Source organism: Phaethon aethereus (genome assembly GCF_964289735.1).
Source record: "Phaethon aethereus genome assembly, chromosome: 14".
NCBI lineage: Eukaryota > Metazoa > Chordata > Aves > Phaethontiformes > Phaethontidae > Phaethon > Phaethon aethereus.
The window spans coordinates 18,077,336-18,094,717 of NC_138590.1; the positions used below are offsets into that span (position 1 = coordinate 18,077,336).

Consider the following 17,382-nt stretch of genomic DNA (forward strand, 5'->3'; position numbering starts at 1 on the left):
TTGAAGGAGTCTCAAGAGTTTCAAAAGAAAGCTCACAGTGAAAATGAGCAAAAAGCATCGGAAATCAAAACGGCAGGATGCGGTCTCGGAGCAGCAGCATCCCTCGGAGCAAGCTTGGAACCTAACGCCGCAGCAGTGTGTTATGAGTGTGTCTTTAGTCCTTTGTGGCTAAATAACTTCCAATTTTTTTCATAACGACAAGTTTCCGGTTTCTGGCTGTGCTGCTTGACTGTCAAAATATTCTTTGGCATCCACAAAATTATTTGACTGATTGGTTTGACAATTGCAAGGGTTTTTTTGTTTAGTGATGGGTTTAACCGGTTGCAGAAGTGTCCCAGGTTTGGTTGTGGTTTTTTTTTTTAGTTTTTTTTTTTTTTTACATTTTTTATTTTTAAAAAACAACAACAACAAAAGTTTCAGTGAATTCCTTTTTTTTTTTGTTCCCTGAGCTCACACTGGGGTCACTCCAATAAAACACATAGCATGACTTAACTGTGACCTTTGAAGCCAAAACCGAAGTAATGGTGCAATTAAGTGCAAACATGGAAATTCGCCTGACTTGTAGGTAACATGGGCTTTTAAACAACATTTAAGGCTTACTGGGGACATTTTATGCATTAAATTATTGTAATATTTATAATGTCAGCTTCTGTGAATCACCCTCCCACAACGAGTCAACAGCTTGTAACCAGGATTTAAGGAACCAAAAAAAAAAAAAAAAAAAAAGATGGGGAGGAATAAATTCACCGTTTCCATTGTAGCGTTTAGCAGGAAAACAAAATGGTGAAGGCAAGCGTTTCCATTTCCCCTCGGTGACGGTACATCTACCCTCAGGGCCAAGCGTCCTGTTGTGCGAAGGGGATTTCAAACGTGCCGACCCGGCACGGTGGGACCACGGCAGCCATCGGAGAGAAGCACGGGCAGAACAACTTCGCTCAGCCTCCCGGGTTAAACCAACTCCGACTCCAAGGATGCTTTTCTCCCCGCCCCGCATTTCCATTTTCCAGCTTGCTAAGAGCCGATCAATTCACCTGAGTAAATGACTTCAGTTTTCCTAACGACCTCAACGGGGTCGACCCGTGCGGCGGGGACGGGGAGAAACCGTGCATCCCGGCCCCTGGACGGATCCCGAGCAGATGGAAAGGTGAGGGGAACAATGAGGACAGAGGGGTTTTTTCTAAAAATAGAAACGTTAACGTTGCTCTCTTCCACCCCAAGCGCTTTCCTCCAACGAGCTTTTTGTGCTTTAGTCATTATTTATTTTAATATCGCTTATTTTGCTTCCTCGTATACGCACGCAGGCGGGTACTCCCCCTCCGGCGGCTGGCCGCCGCCGTACCCTCTGCTCGCTCCCTGCTCCGGGGCCAACCATCCCGGGCAGAAATCTGCCCCTCGTTAAATAATGCCCATTAATTAAACTGTCATCCCTGCAGAAAGCACGGGTACCGGCCCCCCCCGCCCTCTCGGCACCCTCGGCATGGGTCCCGCCGGGCGCCGGCTCGCGTTCCCGGGCAGCGGGGTCTGGCGGGGAGCCGGGGAGGGACCACTGCTGTCACGGTCATTGATGTCGGTGAAGCTGAAGCTGTATCTCAGGCGTATAGAGAAGAGAAAGACAACAGTGCCGAATTTCCAACTATATACACATATTAAAAATCCCCCTCGCTATGATACCAGGCAGAAATTGGACATGGCAGTTGTAACTGGGTTGAGGCCTCGTCGAGCCGGCGCGGTTGGGACGAGTTAGGATGCCAGGATGCTCATCCTGACGATGTCCTCGCTGGCTGCATCCAGCTGGCCCCGCTGCGCCCTGCTGCCGTGAGACTCTCCGTCCGAGTCGCTCATCTCTGCGTCGGAGAAGTAGCCGTCCGTCTCGGCGTCGAAACGACGCAAGGGAGCTCCGCCGGCACCGTCAGGCTTGGGGGGCTGCGACCTCCGAGTCCCTCGGCTCTCCTTTGGTAATTTGAACCGCACGACGGTTTTGGGGCTACCTATGGAGTCAGGCACTTTGGCCGCGGGGCTCGGCTCCGGCTGAGCGCAGCGAGGCGTCTCCTCCTCCTCCTCCTCCTTGCTGACGCAGCCCCTCGCCCCGGCCGGGGGGTGAGGCTCGCCGGCTTTTGGGAGAGAGCCCTTCTTGGCCGCCTTTTTCGCCTCGCCCGTCCCTTTGCGGTCGGTGGGAAGCTTCGCCGCCCCTTTCTCCGACTTGCTCGGTCTGGAATCGGGAGCGAAGGGCTTGGTGGCATCATCCGACAAGTCACTGGCATTGTTAGTCCAGGGCTCCGAGCCCTCCGGGTGGCTCCCACCCACGGCAGGGGGGCTGCTCCTGGGCAGCTTTTTCTTAGTGTTCGTTCTCGTTTTGCTTTTCACTTTCTTTGTGGTCTCGCTCTGCTTAAACGGGGACCTGAGGGAATGGTCCATCATGAAGCTCAGCAAGGTCTCCTCGTCCTGGAGGAGCTCCTCGGAGAGGCCGGGGGTGCTGTCCTCGTGGTGGGCGTTGTTGAGGGACCACTCGCTCATCGCCATGTTCTCGGCGGTGATCTGAACCGACTGCGCCAACCAGCTGTTGAAGAAGGTCCCGTCGATGGGGAAGGAGGTTGACAAGCCTGGAAAAAAAAAAGTGGAAGATTGCCTCAGGAGCCGGAAACAGCCACACTGCCCTTTGACAAGGCCACCGACTTCACCGAAACTCCCTGTCACTGGAGAAACACTCAAAAGTTCAACCGTAACGCACCGCATCAGGGCACAAAAGAGGGTTTACTCCAGCACTAATGCCAAATTTGGGGTCCACTGCGGTCACAGCACAACAACCGGAGTGGTCTCCCACACCCAACGCTCTGCAAACCTCCCCATCTTTCTTCAGCGAAGATGCCAAGCCCCAACCCACCCCAGCCTGGGTGGAAAACACATTCCCGTGCAAAGGCAGCAGGACCACCAGGTGTGAAGCCTAAAAATTTGGCAGCTGCTATCAGAGCGGGACTTGTGCCCGGGTGAGGGGTGACAGGTTCCCCCGGGAGCAGCTGCCACCATGCCACCACGTGCTGCCCAAGCTCCGGGCAGTCAGTGGGGCGATGGGACCGGTGCCAGATCTGTGTGCGGAGGCAGGGAGGCAGGTCTGAGAACTTCTCCAAATACTCAAGAGGCATGAGAGCTGAAGAAGAGGAGTAGAGATGACAGGCTGGAATGGAAAAAGCTGAAAAACTTCCTAATAATCATCTCTGAGAGCAAGGGGAGCATTGTGGGCTGGGTCTAATTAGCAACTGGAAAGGCGCGTACCTGCACAAGTACATCCAGTTTTAAAGACAGAATCATAGAAACATTAAAGTTGGAAAAGACCTTCAAGATCATCAAGTCCAACCGTTAACCCAACACCCCCATGCCCACTAAACCATCTCCCAAAGTGCCACGTCTACATGTTTTTTGAACACTTCCAGTGATGGTGACTCCAACACCTCCCTGGGCAGCCTGTGCCAACGCTCGACCACTCTCTCAGTAAAAAAATTTTTCCTAATATCCAGTCTAAACCTCCCCTGGCACAACTTGAGGCCATTTCCTCTCATCCTAATCCCCGTTAACAGAAACCCACGGGTTCAACGTCGGGAGGTCGGTCAGCTCTGAGCTCGGAGCCGGCGCTGTCAAGGTGGTGGTCCCACACCTCCTGGCAGATCACCGCGGTCCTTTTGGAGAAGGCAGCCCTCCTCCGATGACCGCGGCCCCAGCTGATGCTTCAAGCCCGTAAAAAAACCCAGGAGGTTACACGACCCCGGTGAACGTTTGGGTCAGCTGCCTGGTTTCCCCCGCTTGTAGAAGTGCAGCTTTTCTCAGAGACACCCAAGCCCTCCATCATTTGATGGAACTTGCCCCAGAAAATCCGAAGTTTCTTTAGCCAAGAACAGCAGAGAGGCAGGATGAGTGCAAAAGCCATTCCAAAGGGGCTCCTGCCCACAACCCAACGGCTTTGGGGTGAAAAGGAAGCAGCAGAGTCAGGGAGAGCAATGGGCAAAGCAGAGCAAAGCAGTGGCCCGGACCCCCAGACCTCCCACAGAAACTCTCTGTACCCCCGAGGTGGGTTTTACAGCACCCCAGACTGTCCAAAAGCCCCACGGGACCGGCGCAACCCCTGTGCACCCGCGGGGCAGCTGAGCATGGGTGAACTCATCACCTCCTGCCCCGCATGCTGGCGGAGGCGACAGCGCCGGAGGAAGCCAAACAAAAACCCAATCCCATGCAAAAACCGTAGGCAGTTGCCAAGGATCTTGTCAAAAAAAGACCGTTTTGTTCAGTTTTTACTCCCCCCCGGCCCCAGCAGTAGGTTGCAGCCGACGGGGAAGAGCCGGAGGTGGGTGAAGCATCCGCAGAGCCAGCCGGCATCTCATCACCCCCTGAGCAAATTCAGGAGACCAGCCGTGCTTTCTGCCTGCCTCCTGGACGCTCCCAGACCGCCGGCACGGCCCGCACGACCGCGCGGTCCTGGGCAGTACGCGTCATGAACACGCACGGCCCGTCTGCTGCATTCACCGTCAGGGCACAGCACCGAAGACACGGGGGATTAGCCCTGCTGCGGGGTGGGTAAGTCTGATTTTATCACCGGGAAGCGAAATCACGCTTCAGCAGCACATCGCAAGGTTTGTAACACATCCTCCCGATCCGGGCACAAGCCCTGGGGCTAGGGGGTGTGGGGGGGGGAATTTCACAGCCCCTGCCCTGCCAGGGACCGCGTCTCCATAGAATCGTAGAATCATTAAGGTCGGTCTCTCCCGTAGGACCTCAGTAATTCAGGCTGGTGCCCACAAGGGAGAGATGGAAGAGGCTCCCAGGGCTCGGGTGTAACTCCGCCGTGTACGTGCAGGAGGGATCGGGGCTGGGACTCGACCCTGCTCCCCAAAACAGGGAGCCTCCAGCAGCACGGGTCAACTCTGCGCCCATAAAATCAGACTTACCCAGTTGTCCCAATACAGTTTCGTTGACTGATTTCCTTTTCTCTTTCTTCTCGGGACTATTTTTTCTACCATCTCTTCCTTTCCTTCTCGGGTCACTTTTCTTACCCTTTGTCTTCTTCCCAGTTTGTTCTGGCATTTTTTAGAAAAAAAGGAAAACTCCGTGTGAGACGAGGCATCAGGGATGCTGCGGTGAGCAAGTTCCCCTGGGGCACACCCCTGCGGTGGAGACCTGGACCAGACCTGCCAACAACTCCGAGCCAAAGGGAGAACAGCAGACACTTTTTGGCCAACTGTAGGCTAAGGTCTCTACACGTTAAGAAAATCTGAATCCTGTAGGTTATATAAAAAAGAGGTTTGGGCCTTGGACATGAACTTGGTGTGGCCTCAGGAGCAGTCCCACTGAAGGCAGGGGACTCACTGCAAACTCCGCAGCCACCGACGTGCCCTCCCGGACCAGGGCTTTGGGGCGAGGACCTGCAGGAGCAGCAGAAGGGAGCAACCCCCAGCCCTGCTCAGACACCTCCGGGAGACGTGGGGAGCTCCAGCCCTGCGGCGTGTCACCCATCACCAACAAGAGCATCTCCTGGAGGGATTCAGCTGCAAAGCCAGCTGGACAGCAATGGTACCGGCAGCGTTTTAAAGCAGACCTTGATTTGATTTGACCTTTCAGTGACAGTAACTGCCTGTACTCACACCGTGCAGGGGGGAAAAAAACCCCAAACCTACAGTTTTGAGCAGTGTATTGAACATACGTAAATGGAGTAGGAAAGATGACCAGCATTGCCTATGGAAAGCCAGGGATGTAACTCTTAGCTATGTAGACATCCAGCTAAAAATCAGTATTTCCTAAATGGCTGCGAACTTCTGCGGGATTTATTCCTCTTGGGTAAACAGGACAAATACCCTATAAAAGTACAACTTGTACTGCCAAGCGAAATACTCCAACAGTTTCTACTTACGCCGTTAGGTCATTCTCTCACAGAAGTCCATGCTAAAACTTCTACTAATTTTCAGAGGGGGAAGGATATTATTGCCCTTATACCAAAATGTGGGTGGCTGACGGCAGCGGAGGCGAGACACGCAGTTTTTCAGAGCCTGGCCCATAGGCTGAGCCCGCACAGGCTGTGCAGCTATCGGAGCGACGGTTTTAAGAAACAAACTGGTGTATTGTGTCGGCCAGCAGCGGACCTGCCAGCAGGCTCCGCAGGGGCCGTGGACTGGACGCGTCAGAGGGAATAACCTCTGCTCTCCCTTTGCAGCGGCAGTGGAAATGTACTGGGCGAGCAGGGGAGGGAATCCGCGTTGCACCTGCCTGAGTCTGGATTAACAGAGGATTTACAGCCCTGGGGTTGCCAAGCCAGGAACCCCTCCTGACCAAAGGACTCGCTGAAAGAAAGAAAAGCAGAAGCAAAATTGGTATTTTCTACGTTCCTGCCAAATAACTGGGGAAAGGCAGACGGATTTTTCACTTTGCTTAGGAAATAAAAATCTAACTTTGTTTAGACAGTACAATGGGGCTGAAGAGAAAGCCGAGCCGTGCTTTTGGAAGAGGAACCTGTCAAAATAGTAGCTGTGTTTCAAAGCCAGTCAATGTTTACTTTCCACTCCATGCAAAAAAAAAACAGGGGAGAGACGTGGGTTCCTTTTACATGGGCAGTTCTCACTGATTGTTTTAAAAATCTCCCGCTTAAATGATCATTTGCCAGTGGGAAAAATAAACCCCTCCAGCTTTGAGTTTATGTGGGAGCCGTTCAAAAAAAAACCCCCGTGCCAAAACCGTCTTTGGAATAACCCCAGCAGATCCCAGTCGCTGACCACCACAACAGGAGTTAAAACTGGCTTCATCCAGGCAAAGGAATGGAGACTTCTTCCCTTCTCCAAGAAACCCCAGGGACACAGAGCAGCCTGGTCGGGAGCTGTGCGGAGGGGATGCTACGGGAGCTGTCCCCCCACTTTGAAACCAGTCAGCGCTTCTAATGATGGAAAATGCAGCGGTTTTGGTCCCACTGGGTGCCAAAGACCTTTATCTCTAAGTCTGTTTATCTCGTCAACTGGCACGGAGGAGGCTCAGCAACGCGTGGGTGCTGGGAGCACTTGGTAGGGTCTACCTGGGGTCTACTCGGTGCGAGTCCAGGATGGGACGGGGATGGGGCAGTTAGGAGCTGAAGTGAAAAATAAGCACCAAGCCGTGTTCCGTGGCACCGCTCTGCGCTGCCCGGCACGGACATGGCTGCGTAGCTGCCGCGGGAAGCGCAGCTGGAGGCCGAGCCCTCTCTGATCTCGCCGGCGCCTGTGCCACGCCGCCCACGGCCCCAGCGCTGGCTCCGGCCGTCCGGCAGGACCTGGAGATCAGCGTGGGTTGTGTCCTGCATCGGGGAGGAGGCGCGTTCCGATGCCGTGCTCTTGCCCGCGCTACGACCGCCGCAGCTAACCGGGCCATCCTTCCCACATCTGGGATCGCAACTCGTGGCCCGATGCTACGTCCCGGCAAGGGAACTCCTCCCGAGCTCAGGAGAACCGACGCGCCAACGCCGAAAGGCACTGGGGTCCCTAACGTTGCCCTGACGTGGGAAGGACCCGGGTGCCCTGAAGATCCCAGGTCCAAATTCCCGAACCTGGGCCCTTTCCCAGCAGCACCGACTCAGGGGAGCCCGGGCTCAGGCTCAGCAAAAAGCCCATCCTGGGAGAGACCAGCAGCTCGGCTCGCTCGGTTCAGCGCGCAGAATGAGCCGGCGAACGCCGGCCATTTGGGGCAGGGGAGAAGAACGTTCGCACCAAGACGTACGAGGCAACCCCGCAGCCTGCACACCAGGCGCTGCCCGAGTCCCCTCCCGCTGCGGGGCTGGCTCTCGTCACTCACCTTTAGGCAGCACAAACACCACGGTAAGGGGGGCCGTGCCTTCCCCCGAGCACACGGGTAACATTTTCAGGAAGGGCAATGGCGCAGCACCGGCACTCGCACGCCGGCACGAGAGATGGGGTCGGGCACGCAGCGGGGGTCGGACTCCCCGAGGCACCGCAGTGAACGCAGGTCCCCAGGGGCACTTCCAGCCCTGCCTGCGAGGGAGGTGAGCTCAAAAAGCCTTCCCGGCAAGCTACCCTGTGCCTGTCCCCTTCCGAGAGCTGCAAGGGCCAAACTGGGTTTGGCCAGCTGCATGGAGAGCGACACGAGGTCCCCTGCGATCCCCGCAAAAGCCGCAGCGCCCGCAGCAGCAGTGCACGGCACCCGCCTTCAGGATCTGGGTTTGTTGCTCTGGTCTTTTGCCCACCCGTTATTCCCGAGCTGGACCTCCTGCCTCGGTGGCCCGGCCAGCAGCACCGCTGCTGGGAGCGTCACCCGGCACGGAGCTCCCCGGAGCCAGGGAATGCGGGCAATGCGGGGTCTCCCGCTGGTGGGAACAGCCGGCAACACCATTTTGCGTGCGTCCAGGCTGGTGACCCGTATTGCTGGCTCAGGGAGGATGTATGGAGCAACGCACAGTGTTGCTGATCAATGTCACGTGGACCGAGATTTGCAGGACCCGCATCTCCCCAGAGCACGTCTTGGGGTCCCGGCTACCCCCTGCCCCACCTTGCCGCCCGCCTCTGGCCATCGAGGGGAATTTGCACAGGCCCCGTGTCACGAACATCTCGACGTACGCTTTTCTCAGCCTCCAAAACTTCAGTCAAAGGAAACTTTTGTCAAGGAAAGCTCAGCCCGGCCAGTTCCTAAAGAAACCTCAACCATGTGATGGCTTCAAACGCAACTCCAAAGCCACAAACACAACAACCGTTGGAAAAGCCTGCCAAAGTGCCAGATGCCGCTGCTGGAAAAACCGTTCTGCAGCCATGGGGTTTGGTCTGCGCTGCCACCGAAGGGAAAGGCGGAGGGAGCAGGAGCTGCGGGCTCCAGCACCGCTTGTGCAAAAGGAAAAAAAATAGGACAGAAGGAAACCAACTTTATTTCAGTTCCTTAACAAAAGGAGCCAGAGGCTTCGCATGCGGTAGGCGTGACGTTCCCCCCAGTAGGTGTGTGGAGCAGGACTGCAGCCGACCAGAGCTGAAGGAGCTGGTCTCCAGCAGTAACAGACACCCCACCAGCAGCTTAAGCTTCAATTCTTGACAGAGCCAGAGGCATCTGCAAAGAGTCCAAAGCGAGCGCTGCTGACCCGTGCCAGGGAGCCAGCTGCCCTGGATCAGCCCCAAGGCCAGCAGCCCCATGCCCAGGGTTTGCCATCTCCTCCCCAACAGCTCCACCTCCACGAAAGCCGTCGAAGCGCTGCCTTAGCATCACCGCCTAACCAAAGGCTTGTCTCCCTGACCGATTCCCGTGGGGAGGAGGATCGAGAGGGATCTGTGAAAACAAGGAGCTCCAACACTCCGGTCACCCAGTGTACGGCTTTATTGTGTGTTTCTGGAAAAACTGGAGGTGTGCAAAGAGTCGACATACAAACCATGCTTAAATAACACTGCAGGGGAGGGGGCAGCTCTGGCTTCCTTGGGGTGGGGGCTGAGGCTTGGGCACCAGTCTTTGGCTTCAGAGGACGGCAGGGACAGCATCTGCGAGAACAAGCTCTGGTAAGCGGTACTGACCTGGGTAAAGATCTTTCTCAATAAGCTTCATCTGGAGATGGAAGATCTGCTCCTGGAGTTTACAAATGGTGTGTTTCATTTTCTCCCGTCTCGTCACCATGTAACAGAGATTTCTAACCTACAGAAACACAAGAAACAGTGCCTGTTTTAGGCGGGGTTGAAGCAGGTCCCCTCAAGCCCTGTCACTGCTTCTTGCCGCCCAAGGAAATCCCCGCTCCCCGGGGGTTCAGCCCTCTTCATCTCACCATCACCCGCGCTGCACCGAGACGCCTACCAGGGCTCTTTGGCTGCGCCAGAACCAGAGGCGAGGGCTCTCGATCCAAACCGCGCAATACATATGGGAAAAACCACACAGCGAATGATTCAAAGCCTCAGTGTCTCTGTTCTGGCTCCGACAGCCAGGACCCCGTGGCCGGCAAGGAGGGCTGGCTGGCTTCTCCAGCACGTGCACTGGGCATACAAAAGCTGTAAGGAAGCAGGGTATCTCCGGATACAGCTTCCCTTACCCGACAGCACGTCCCTCTGGGAGCAGCAAGCCTCCCTGCAAAGCCTCGCAGACCCCTGCCGCCTTGGAACCCCCCGGCACGGCTCCGCCGGCCTCTGCCCCGGCACGCGGGACAGCTCGGCCATCACCGCGCCCAGCGCTCGGGCGGCAGCGAGCTGGGACCGTCGCGCCCGGGGCACGGGCAGCCCCGCGTCCCAAGCCCTCCCCGCACAGGGATCCGCGTAGGGGAGTCTCTCTCTCTCCTGCCTTCTTCACAAGATAAACAATAAGCGAGTTGATCTTTAACTTCTCCCGTCGAAGGCCTGAATTCACAGGCAGGGTTTGCACTTCGGTGCTTCGGAGGGCAGAAATTCAGCCCGAATTAATACGGCACGCAGGGAGTCAAACGGGGCCGAGCACAACGCTAATCTGCTCTGGTGAGTCAGGACTAACTTCCAGTACTTGTGGCGGCACATCCTTTAATTCTGCTGTTGATACGCATCAGCGTACAAACTGACCAAGAACCACACAACGGGAAGAGAGCCAGCAGAAACAGGGAGTATTTTGTGATCTTACCCGGGTATGGCAATGGCATAGACACACAGGCTGTTTTAATCTCCTGTTAATTGTTCATAGACCTAATGAAGAAGATAACGTCTCTAAAGGACTTGGGAAGTCCGGGAAGGGAAGATGCTGTAGAGGGAACATTATAATATAGTTACGCAAAGGCCCAGCAGCCGCATCACGCATGTGCCTCGTTCACGCTCGACACAGAGACCTGCCCAAAACAAATGCCAAATGCTGAGAGGTACTTTGGTCCCCTGGTCCATAGGCCAGCTCGCATCCACAAACTGCTCCTTTTGCAGGGAGGGAGAGACCCTCGTCCCGCAGGCAGCGCAGGGACGGGGCACCGTTGGGATGGAGCTGCAGGTATGAGGCTACCGACCAGAGCCTCATAGAACCGCCTGCTGCCCTAATGCAAATGTCAGGACACAGCATAGAAAATACAGCAAAATATCCAGGTGATGCTGGCCCAGGTCAGTAGCCACGTACCGGCGTGGCTCCCCTGCCCCAAATCTGGCCAGCACCCTTCCCTCCGCGCGGTTACTCACACTTGCTCCGCACCGACCTGCAAATCACCGCCGCGTTTTCGTCCCAGCACGAGAAACCTTAGTAACCAAGCGGAAAGCCCTAGACGCAAGCAGCGATGCCCAAGACACAAACGCTCGCGTGAGCTGCAGCGGTTAAACCCCGCTGGGCGCGCGGGGCTGCTGGTGAACGTCCCCAGACGACAGCAACCGCGCGACGCCCGCTGGCACCCGCCCCGCGCGAGGGCGGCTGGGGCGCAGGGCTGCGGCGGGCACCGAGGCTTTCGGAGGAAACGGAGGGTTTCGGCTGCGCAACAGAAAATGCCAATGGCAGCCGGCAGGATCTGACAGCGTTCGCTCAGCTTCCTGATGCTGTGAAAGAGCAAAACTGCCTGTCATAAGGCAAGGAGGAGGTGGTCCGAACGGAGGCACGGGCAGGAACACGTGCGGGTATGTCCAGGCTCACGCATGACCCTGACGTCTCCGATTCCTCCCCTTCCTCGTCCTCAAACCCCTCGCTGCCGAGGGAGGCTGGGGTATTTCCAGGCTTGGGGGACTGCCCCTGCGGGGTCGGGAGCCTTTGTCTCTCACAGCGACGGAGCGACCCAGCACCTCGTCCCATGCTCACCTAATATTTGCCACCAAAGGCTGTGAAGGCAGCGGGATGACTGTGGCCATCCCCCAGTAGCATCGGTCTTACCTAAGGACAATTTGGAAACACTTAGGAACACAGGAGAAAAAGCTGCTTTTTTTTTTTTAAATATAAATTAAAGCTGCCAATATAAAGCAGCGGGCTACATGCTGTATATTTTACTATGTTCTCTTTTTTTGTTCTGGATTGGAGGAAAACATCAAACTAAAATTTCTTTATGAGGAAAACAGCTGCCTCGGGCAAGTTGCATCTTGAAGTGTTTGGTTGTATCTCTTCTCTATGACTTGATATTCCTGGAAGAAAACACTACTTGTGCTCTGCTTAGAGACTGCTGGTATTTACACACACTTACGCAGCTAAACACCACTCAGCACTGCCTCCCCAAGCCAAGCTTAGATGCTGTATGAAAACCTGGGAAGTATAGTTTTTTGTTAAAGCTAATTTAAACAACCAGTCCTTGGAAAAGCTTCTAAAAAAAACCAAAAAGGCAGCGAAAGAGGGATAAAAAAAAATAGGAAAATGAGAGGACTGTATTAGGATTCCCAGGCAATAGCTTTAATTTGCTGACGCTGTGAAGTGCAGAAACGACAGTGGTTAAGAGATGGCAGAGGGAAACGCCATCACCCTGGCTTGCCCCCCGCATCATCTGCCCCGCTGCTTCTGCCTCCCCAACTCTGGGATCCAGATACCATTATCAGCCCTGAAATCACAACCACTTTTGCCAGACTCATTGCTGAAAACACTAAAATTGAATGCGATACCCTGTGGACACCCTCTGAAAGCCACCCCAGGCTGCTCTTCTCCGACCCTGTGCTGGTTTTGGCTGGGATAGAGTTAATTTTCTTCACAGAGGCCAGTGGGGCTGTGCTGCGGGTTTGTGCTGGAAGGAGTGCTGGTAACACGGGGATGTTTCTGTCATTGCTGAGCAGGGCTTACACTGAGTCACGGCCTTTGCTGCTCCTCGCCCCACCAGCGAGTGGCCGGGGGTGCGCGGGGAGCTGGAGGGGACACAGCGGGGACACAGCGAGGACACAGCGGGGACAGCTGACCCCGACTGCCCAGAGGGATCTTCCGCTCCATATGACGTCACGCTGAGCACAATAAGCTCTTTGATGCGTTGCCTCGCTATCTGCAAGCGAGTGGGGGTGGCTCTGAGCAGCAGGATCGGATACCTGGGATACGCTGGCAGCAATGGGATGGAAAACCCTATCATCCACCCGAGTGAGGGACTTTGATCTGGCCGGTGTTTATTGTTCCCCCTCTTGGAGGAAGAGCAAACAAACAGCTCTGCCAGGGCCAGGCAGCGAAGCCTGGCAGGGAGTTGCTACGCGGAGGCTGAACGTCAGTGGCGAATGACCCCACAAAGCCTGGAGGCAACTCTGGAAGATGAGAAATCCGGTAAAACCCATAGTTTTGACATCAAAAACATCAAAGGGAAGCTGCCGTGCCATGCCTTTGGCAGCTTCTAGGAGCAAAGTGCTGCACCCAGAGATGCACAGCGGTTCGCTGCAGCTGGGGAAGGCAAGCTGGGAGCAAGTGGAAGCAGAGGGAGGTGGAGCAGCCTGGTTTAGATTTACAAAACAGAGAAGCAGAGGAGGGGAAAACAGTGAGTTGAACTTGTTGCCCTTGGAGCCGCCAGCTGCAGCTTGCTGCCTACAGCTTGCTGCCGGAGCCCCGATAATGGTGGCACCAGCCCAGCCCAACACAGAGATGGAAACATGATGCAGCAAAGGCAGGAGCAAAGGCGGGACAGACTGGCAGAGCGGCGGCAATGACGTACGGAGGGATGAAGCTGATACGGCCACAGAAGAGACCAACAGCTTGAAATCCAATTGCTTCGACACAGGAGAAGGCGCTCAGGCTCTAAGACCCAGGCGGGGAACTGCAGTGAGGGACCAGGATGGGCTGGTCCGGAGTTGAGACCCTGCCTGGACACGAACACAGTGCTCACCCGCACTGCCCTTCGTCCCGGGGGTTAAATTACGTTGCAGACCCACAGCAGCTTGGAGACAGGGTTCAGGGATACGCAGGGGCAGCATCGCTGCGGGGGCAGCACCCCCCCACCTTCGCCTCCCCGGCAGCGGCACGTCCTCGGCAGCACCCTCCGTGCCCCGCACAGGACACCACGGCACCGCCTCCACCGGGTTGAAGAAATGCCATTTTCCTGCTTTCCTCCTTCCTTGCCCGCTTCCAGAGACCCCCTGAGCCTTTCCACAGCTTTTTCACCCCGGGTGGGCTGAAAGGAGGGGACCCCATCAGGGGCCGTGGATTCCCCCCTCTGGCAGGAGAGGGGGGAGCAGGCAGGGCTCAGGGTTTAAGCAGAGGAGGAAAGGCAGCTTGGCCCCTCTCCGCCGGGCGCGGCAGCCCTGCCCTGCCCGTCCCCGTCCCGCTGCTGCCCTGCGCTGTGCCCGCAGCAGCGGCAGCACGGCAGCCATCCCCTCCCCTGGCCGCTCTCTGCGGTCTCACTCCGGGTGCTGTGCTGCTTCCCCTCGCTGCTCCTTGCCTTCGCCACCCGTCCTCCTCTCCAGCCTGCCTCTGCCCACCCTGCTCCTGCCCGCTCCTTCTCTCCCTGCAGCCATGACAGCCAAACCTGCAGGCAGGCAGCGCGGCGCGGCAGCGAGCACAGCCCGGGGGGCTCCGGCACCGCTTTGGTACGGCGGCTCCACCGATGTCTGTTCTCCCTCAAAAAGCTGCCATGGAGGTGGCTGCTCCCTCCCCTGTGCGAGGCTGCCCTGTGCCACGGGGAGCTGCGGGCGCCTGCATCCTCCGGCACGGCTCTGCCTCTGCCGGCGGCTCCCCACGGAGCTGACCCACTTTCGGCTGCGGCAGGGCAGGGAATGCCCAGTCCCGCTGGCCCTGCAGCTCACTCCTGCCATTCACCCGCCTTTGATGTTCAGTGTAAGTAAATAATGAAGTGTTGCTGTGCTTTGCTGCTGGAAAGCATCCGACGGGCAGCGCAGGACGATTTTGTGGTTTGAGACTATTAAGACACAGGGGATATAAGCTGCAGCATCATCTGCCTCCCAGCCACCCCGCCCCGCCGATGCACCTCTCCCCGCAGACACTGGCTCTTTTGAACCCCCAGCTGAGAACACCACTAACTGATTTCATCAGCGCCAGTGCTTTGGCAGTGACGACACGCACACGCTGAGCACCGCTAACTCTTCTGAATAATGCTCTAGATGAAGGGACACAACTGTTAGTTAGGGGAGTTGAACGGCGTCAAGAGGGAACAGGGCTCGCCCGTTCTGTCTATAGGTGCCAGCACACGTGAAAGCAGCCCCGATGGAGCACATGGGTATGCCACTGAAGGAAAAGCTGTACTCACCCTCTCCAGGTCTTGCCTGAGGTGCATGAAGAGCTTTAAGCGACGGTAGAGAACATCCTGTTCTTGCTGGGCCAAGTTGTCCACCTCATCCGTTTTTGGTGTCAGCAGTGGTTTGTTGGAGTTTGCTTTCCTCTTCAGCTTCCAGTACTGGTAGACAAAATCCACCAGCGACTCGCTTAAGTCAAGGTTCTCCGCCACCTCCGAAGGCTTCACAAGTTCATAGAAGTCCTCCTCCAGCTGCTGGAGTTTCTGCTTCCGCAGCGTGACCTTCTCCAAGTCCAGCTGGGCTTGGTCGGGCTCTGTCCGTGCCTCCTCAGGCAACTTGGTGGCACCGGTGCTGTGCTCAAGGCAGAAGGACTTGAACTTCACTTCGTCGTTGTCTGCTAGAATAGTCCGCATGTCGAGGTTGTGGTCGAAGGCGCAGGTGACGTGGAACGCGGTGACGCAGGCAGGCATGGAGCACTGTGGGGAGAAGGACAGGGCTTACGGCCAGGGCAAAGCACCATCGGGGCGGGGTGGTGGTGGTGGTGCTTACCAACTGGACCACAAGGCTTGAGTCTGGCTTACTACAAAAACTGTGACACCCATCTGAGTGAAAACACCTACCATGCAGTGATGGATGCTCCACTACAGGTACTCCTCGTGGAGGAACACCTGTATTTTCCAAGTCTTACACACCCGTGAGCCAGACACCACAAACCCAAGCAGAAGAAACCCAAGGCTCACTAGGTATCAGCGAGCTCCTTCCTGCCTTACCTGCTTTAATCTTCCCCTGTGACGGGCCCTGCTCATCTTTCACCTACCATACACAGGAGCTTCCAACGGTTCTTCCAACAAGACATATCAATGGCCATAGACAACAGCACGGGCCAGCGGGATGCTCAAAGACTGTCAATGGATTTCTCCTGATGGAGTAATTTTCACCTGTATTTCACCCTTAAAGCACTCCACTCTGGTACCACATCGCAAGCTAATATGCCATTTTTACTGAAAGCATACAGAGCATGTCACGGTTTATGAGTGAACGTGGCATCTCAGAAGCAGCCAACACTCCCAGAGCACGATGCCCTTCTCTGGAAATTACACAGCCTCTAATTAGCTCCATTAAAAAAGAAAAAAAAAGGCAACTCAGCATATACAGCGCAAAACATCATGAAATGCGCTTTTCAGAACAAGTACAGTGGTTAGACTGCTGTCAAACTTGTATCGGATTAATTTTTTAACAATTTCCCTAACTTACCTCATGCTTAAATGACTTTGAATCCCACAGGAAACAAACCTCAGCCTGGCTTCCTGCAGAGGAACCCCCCCCCAGCCAGCACAGTGCCCGTGTCCACGTCGGCACCTTCTGCCCCTCTACTCATTAACTGGTTTTTAATGGCTCAGAGTGTCAGCTAATTATTTCAACCACAACCCGTACGAAATCAGTCTATTCCAGCTGCTAATGACCAGTTAAACTGCAATAATGAGACATTTTAAGTGGGCTATTACTGTAGGCACCGTATTTCGGCATTTATAGAAGAACTGTTCTTGTGGGGGATGAAGATGCAGTTGTGGCCTGAAGGACCAGGCGGAGGCACACGAAATTTCCTGGATGTTGATGACAAACCATTCAGGACGCTGTAGAGTTTTACTGGGGCTTTGCTGCACTTTAATTCTTGAAAAAGAAAAAAAAAAAAAAAATTCTGGTAGTAGTTGAGGAACAGAAGTTTTATGGCTTTTTATCGTTGTCCCATCAGCCCTGAATTCCTGCTCACTCACCCAGCGTGTGAACTTTTGACATTGCTGCTTTTAGATACTTTCCCTTGACTTTGTTTATGAATCTGCTGGTGCTTACGAAAGCGAGAGACTCGTGCAGCTGCGAGGGCCAAGAAAAGCGGAGGCAGGCGGTGTCCAAGTGCTCCACTTCCAGGGCTCTCCGGGCCCCGCTCCAAAGCCTCCGAGACCAGCGGGAAGAGCTGGATACAGCCCCGCTGCGGCCGAGCCCCGAGCCGTACCAGCACGGCGCCGGGCACGACGCTGGGCACTAACTCCTGCAGGCACCGATGCGAGCGGATCAGTCATTCCCGCCCTCCGCCTCCCCTGTTTAAATACGTCCATTTGGTCCTAATTTCAGCCTGAAATTTCTCACGGAAATAGCCGATAGCGTGCAAAAATCGGCTCCCTCTGCCATGCTGCCGGTGCTTGCGTGGAGCCTGGTGTTGTGTGGGACCTGTCCGTGCTCCCCGTGCCGGCCCGCTGCCTGCACCGCCCGTCCCGCGGGACAAGCCCTGCCGCAGCCTCCCGCGCGGCCAAGCACCGGCTCCGTTCTCCAGCGTTTGTTT

At 55.7% G+C, this 17,382-nt stretch overlaps 1 protein-coding gene across 1 annotated transcript in view; it reads right to left on the reverse strand.

The window, feature by feature from the left end:
- Positions 1-1,740: 1,740 nt before the first annotated feature.
- Positions 1,741-17,382, reverse strand: part of JADE2 (jade family PHD finger 2) — a gene marked incomplete at both ends in the record, with an annotated part of 73,271 nt that continues 57,629 nt past the window's right edge. Inside the window, 4 exons of the mRNA XM_082006211.1 lie at positions 1,741-2,600; positions 4,935-5,063; positions 9,507-9,624; positions 15,059-15,520. Of these exons, the coding sequence (XP_081862337.1) occupies positions 1,741-2,600; positions 4,935-5,063; positions 9,507-9,624; positions 15,059-15,520 (1,569 nt within the window). The remainder of the gene's footprint in view (positions 2,601-4,934; positions 5,064-9,506; positions 9,625-15,058; positions 15,521-17,382) is intronic.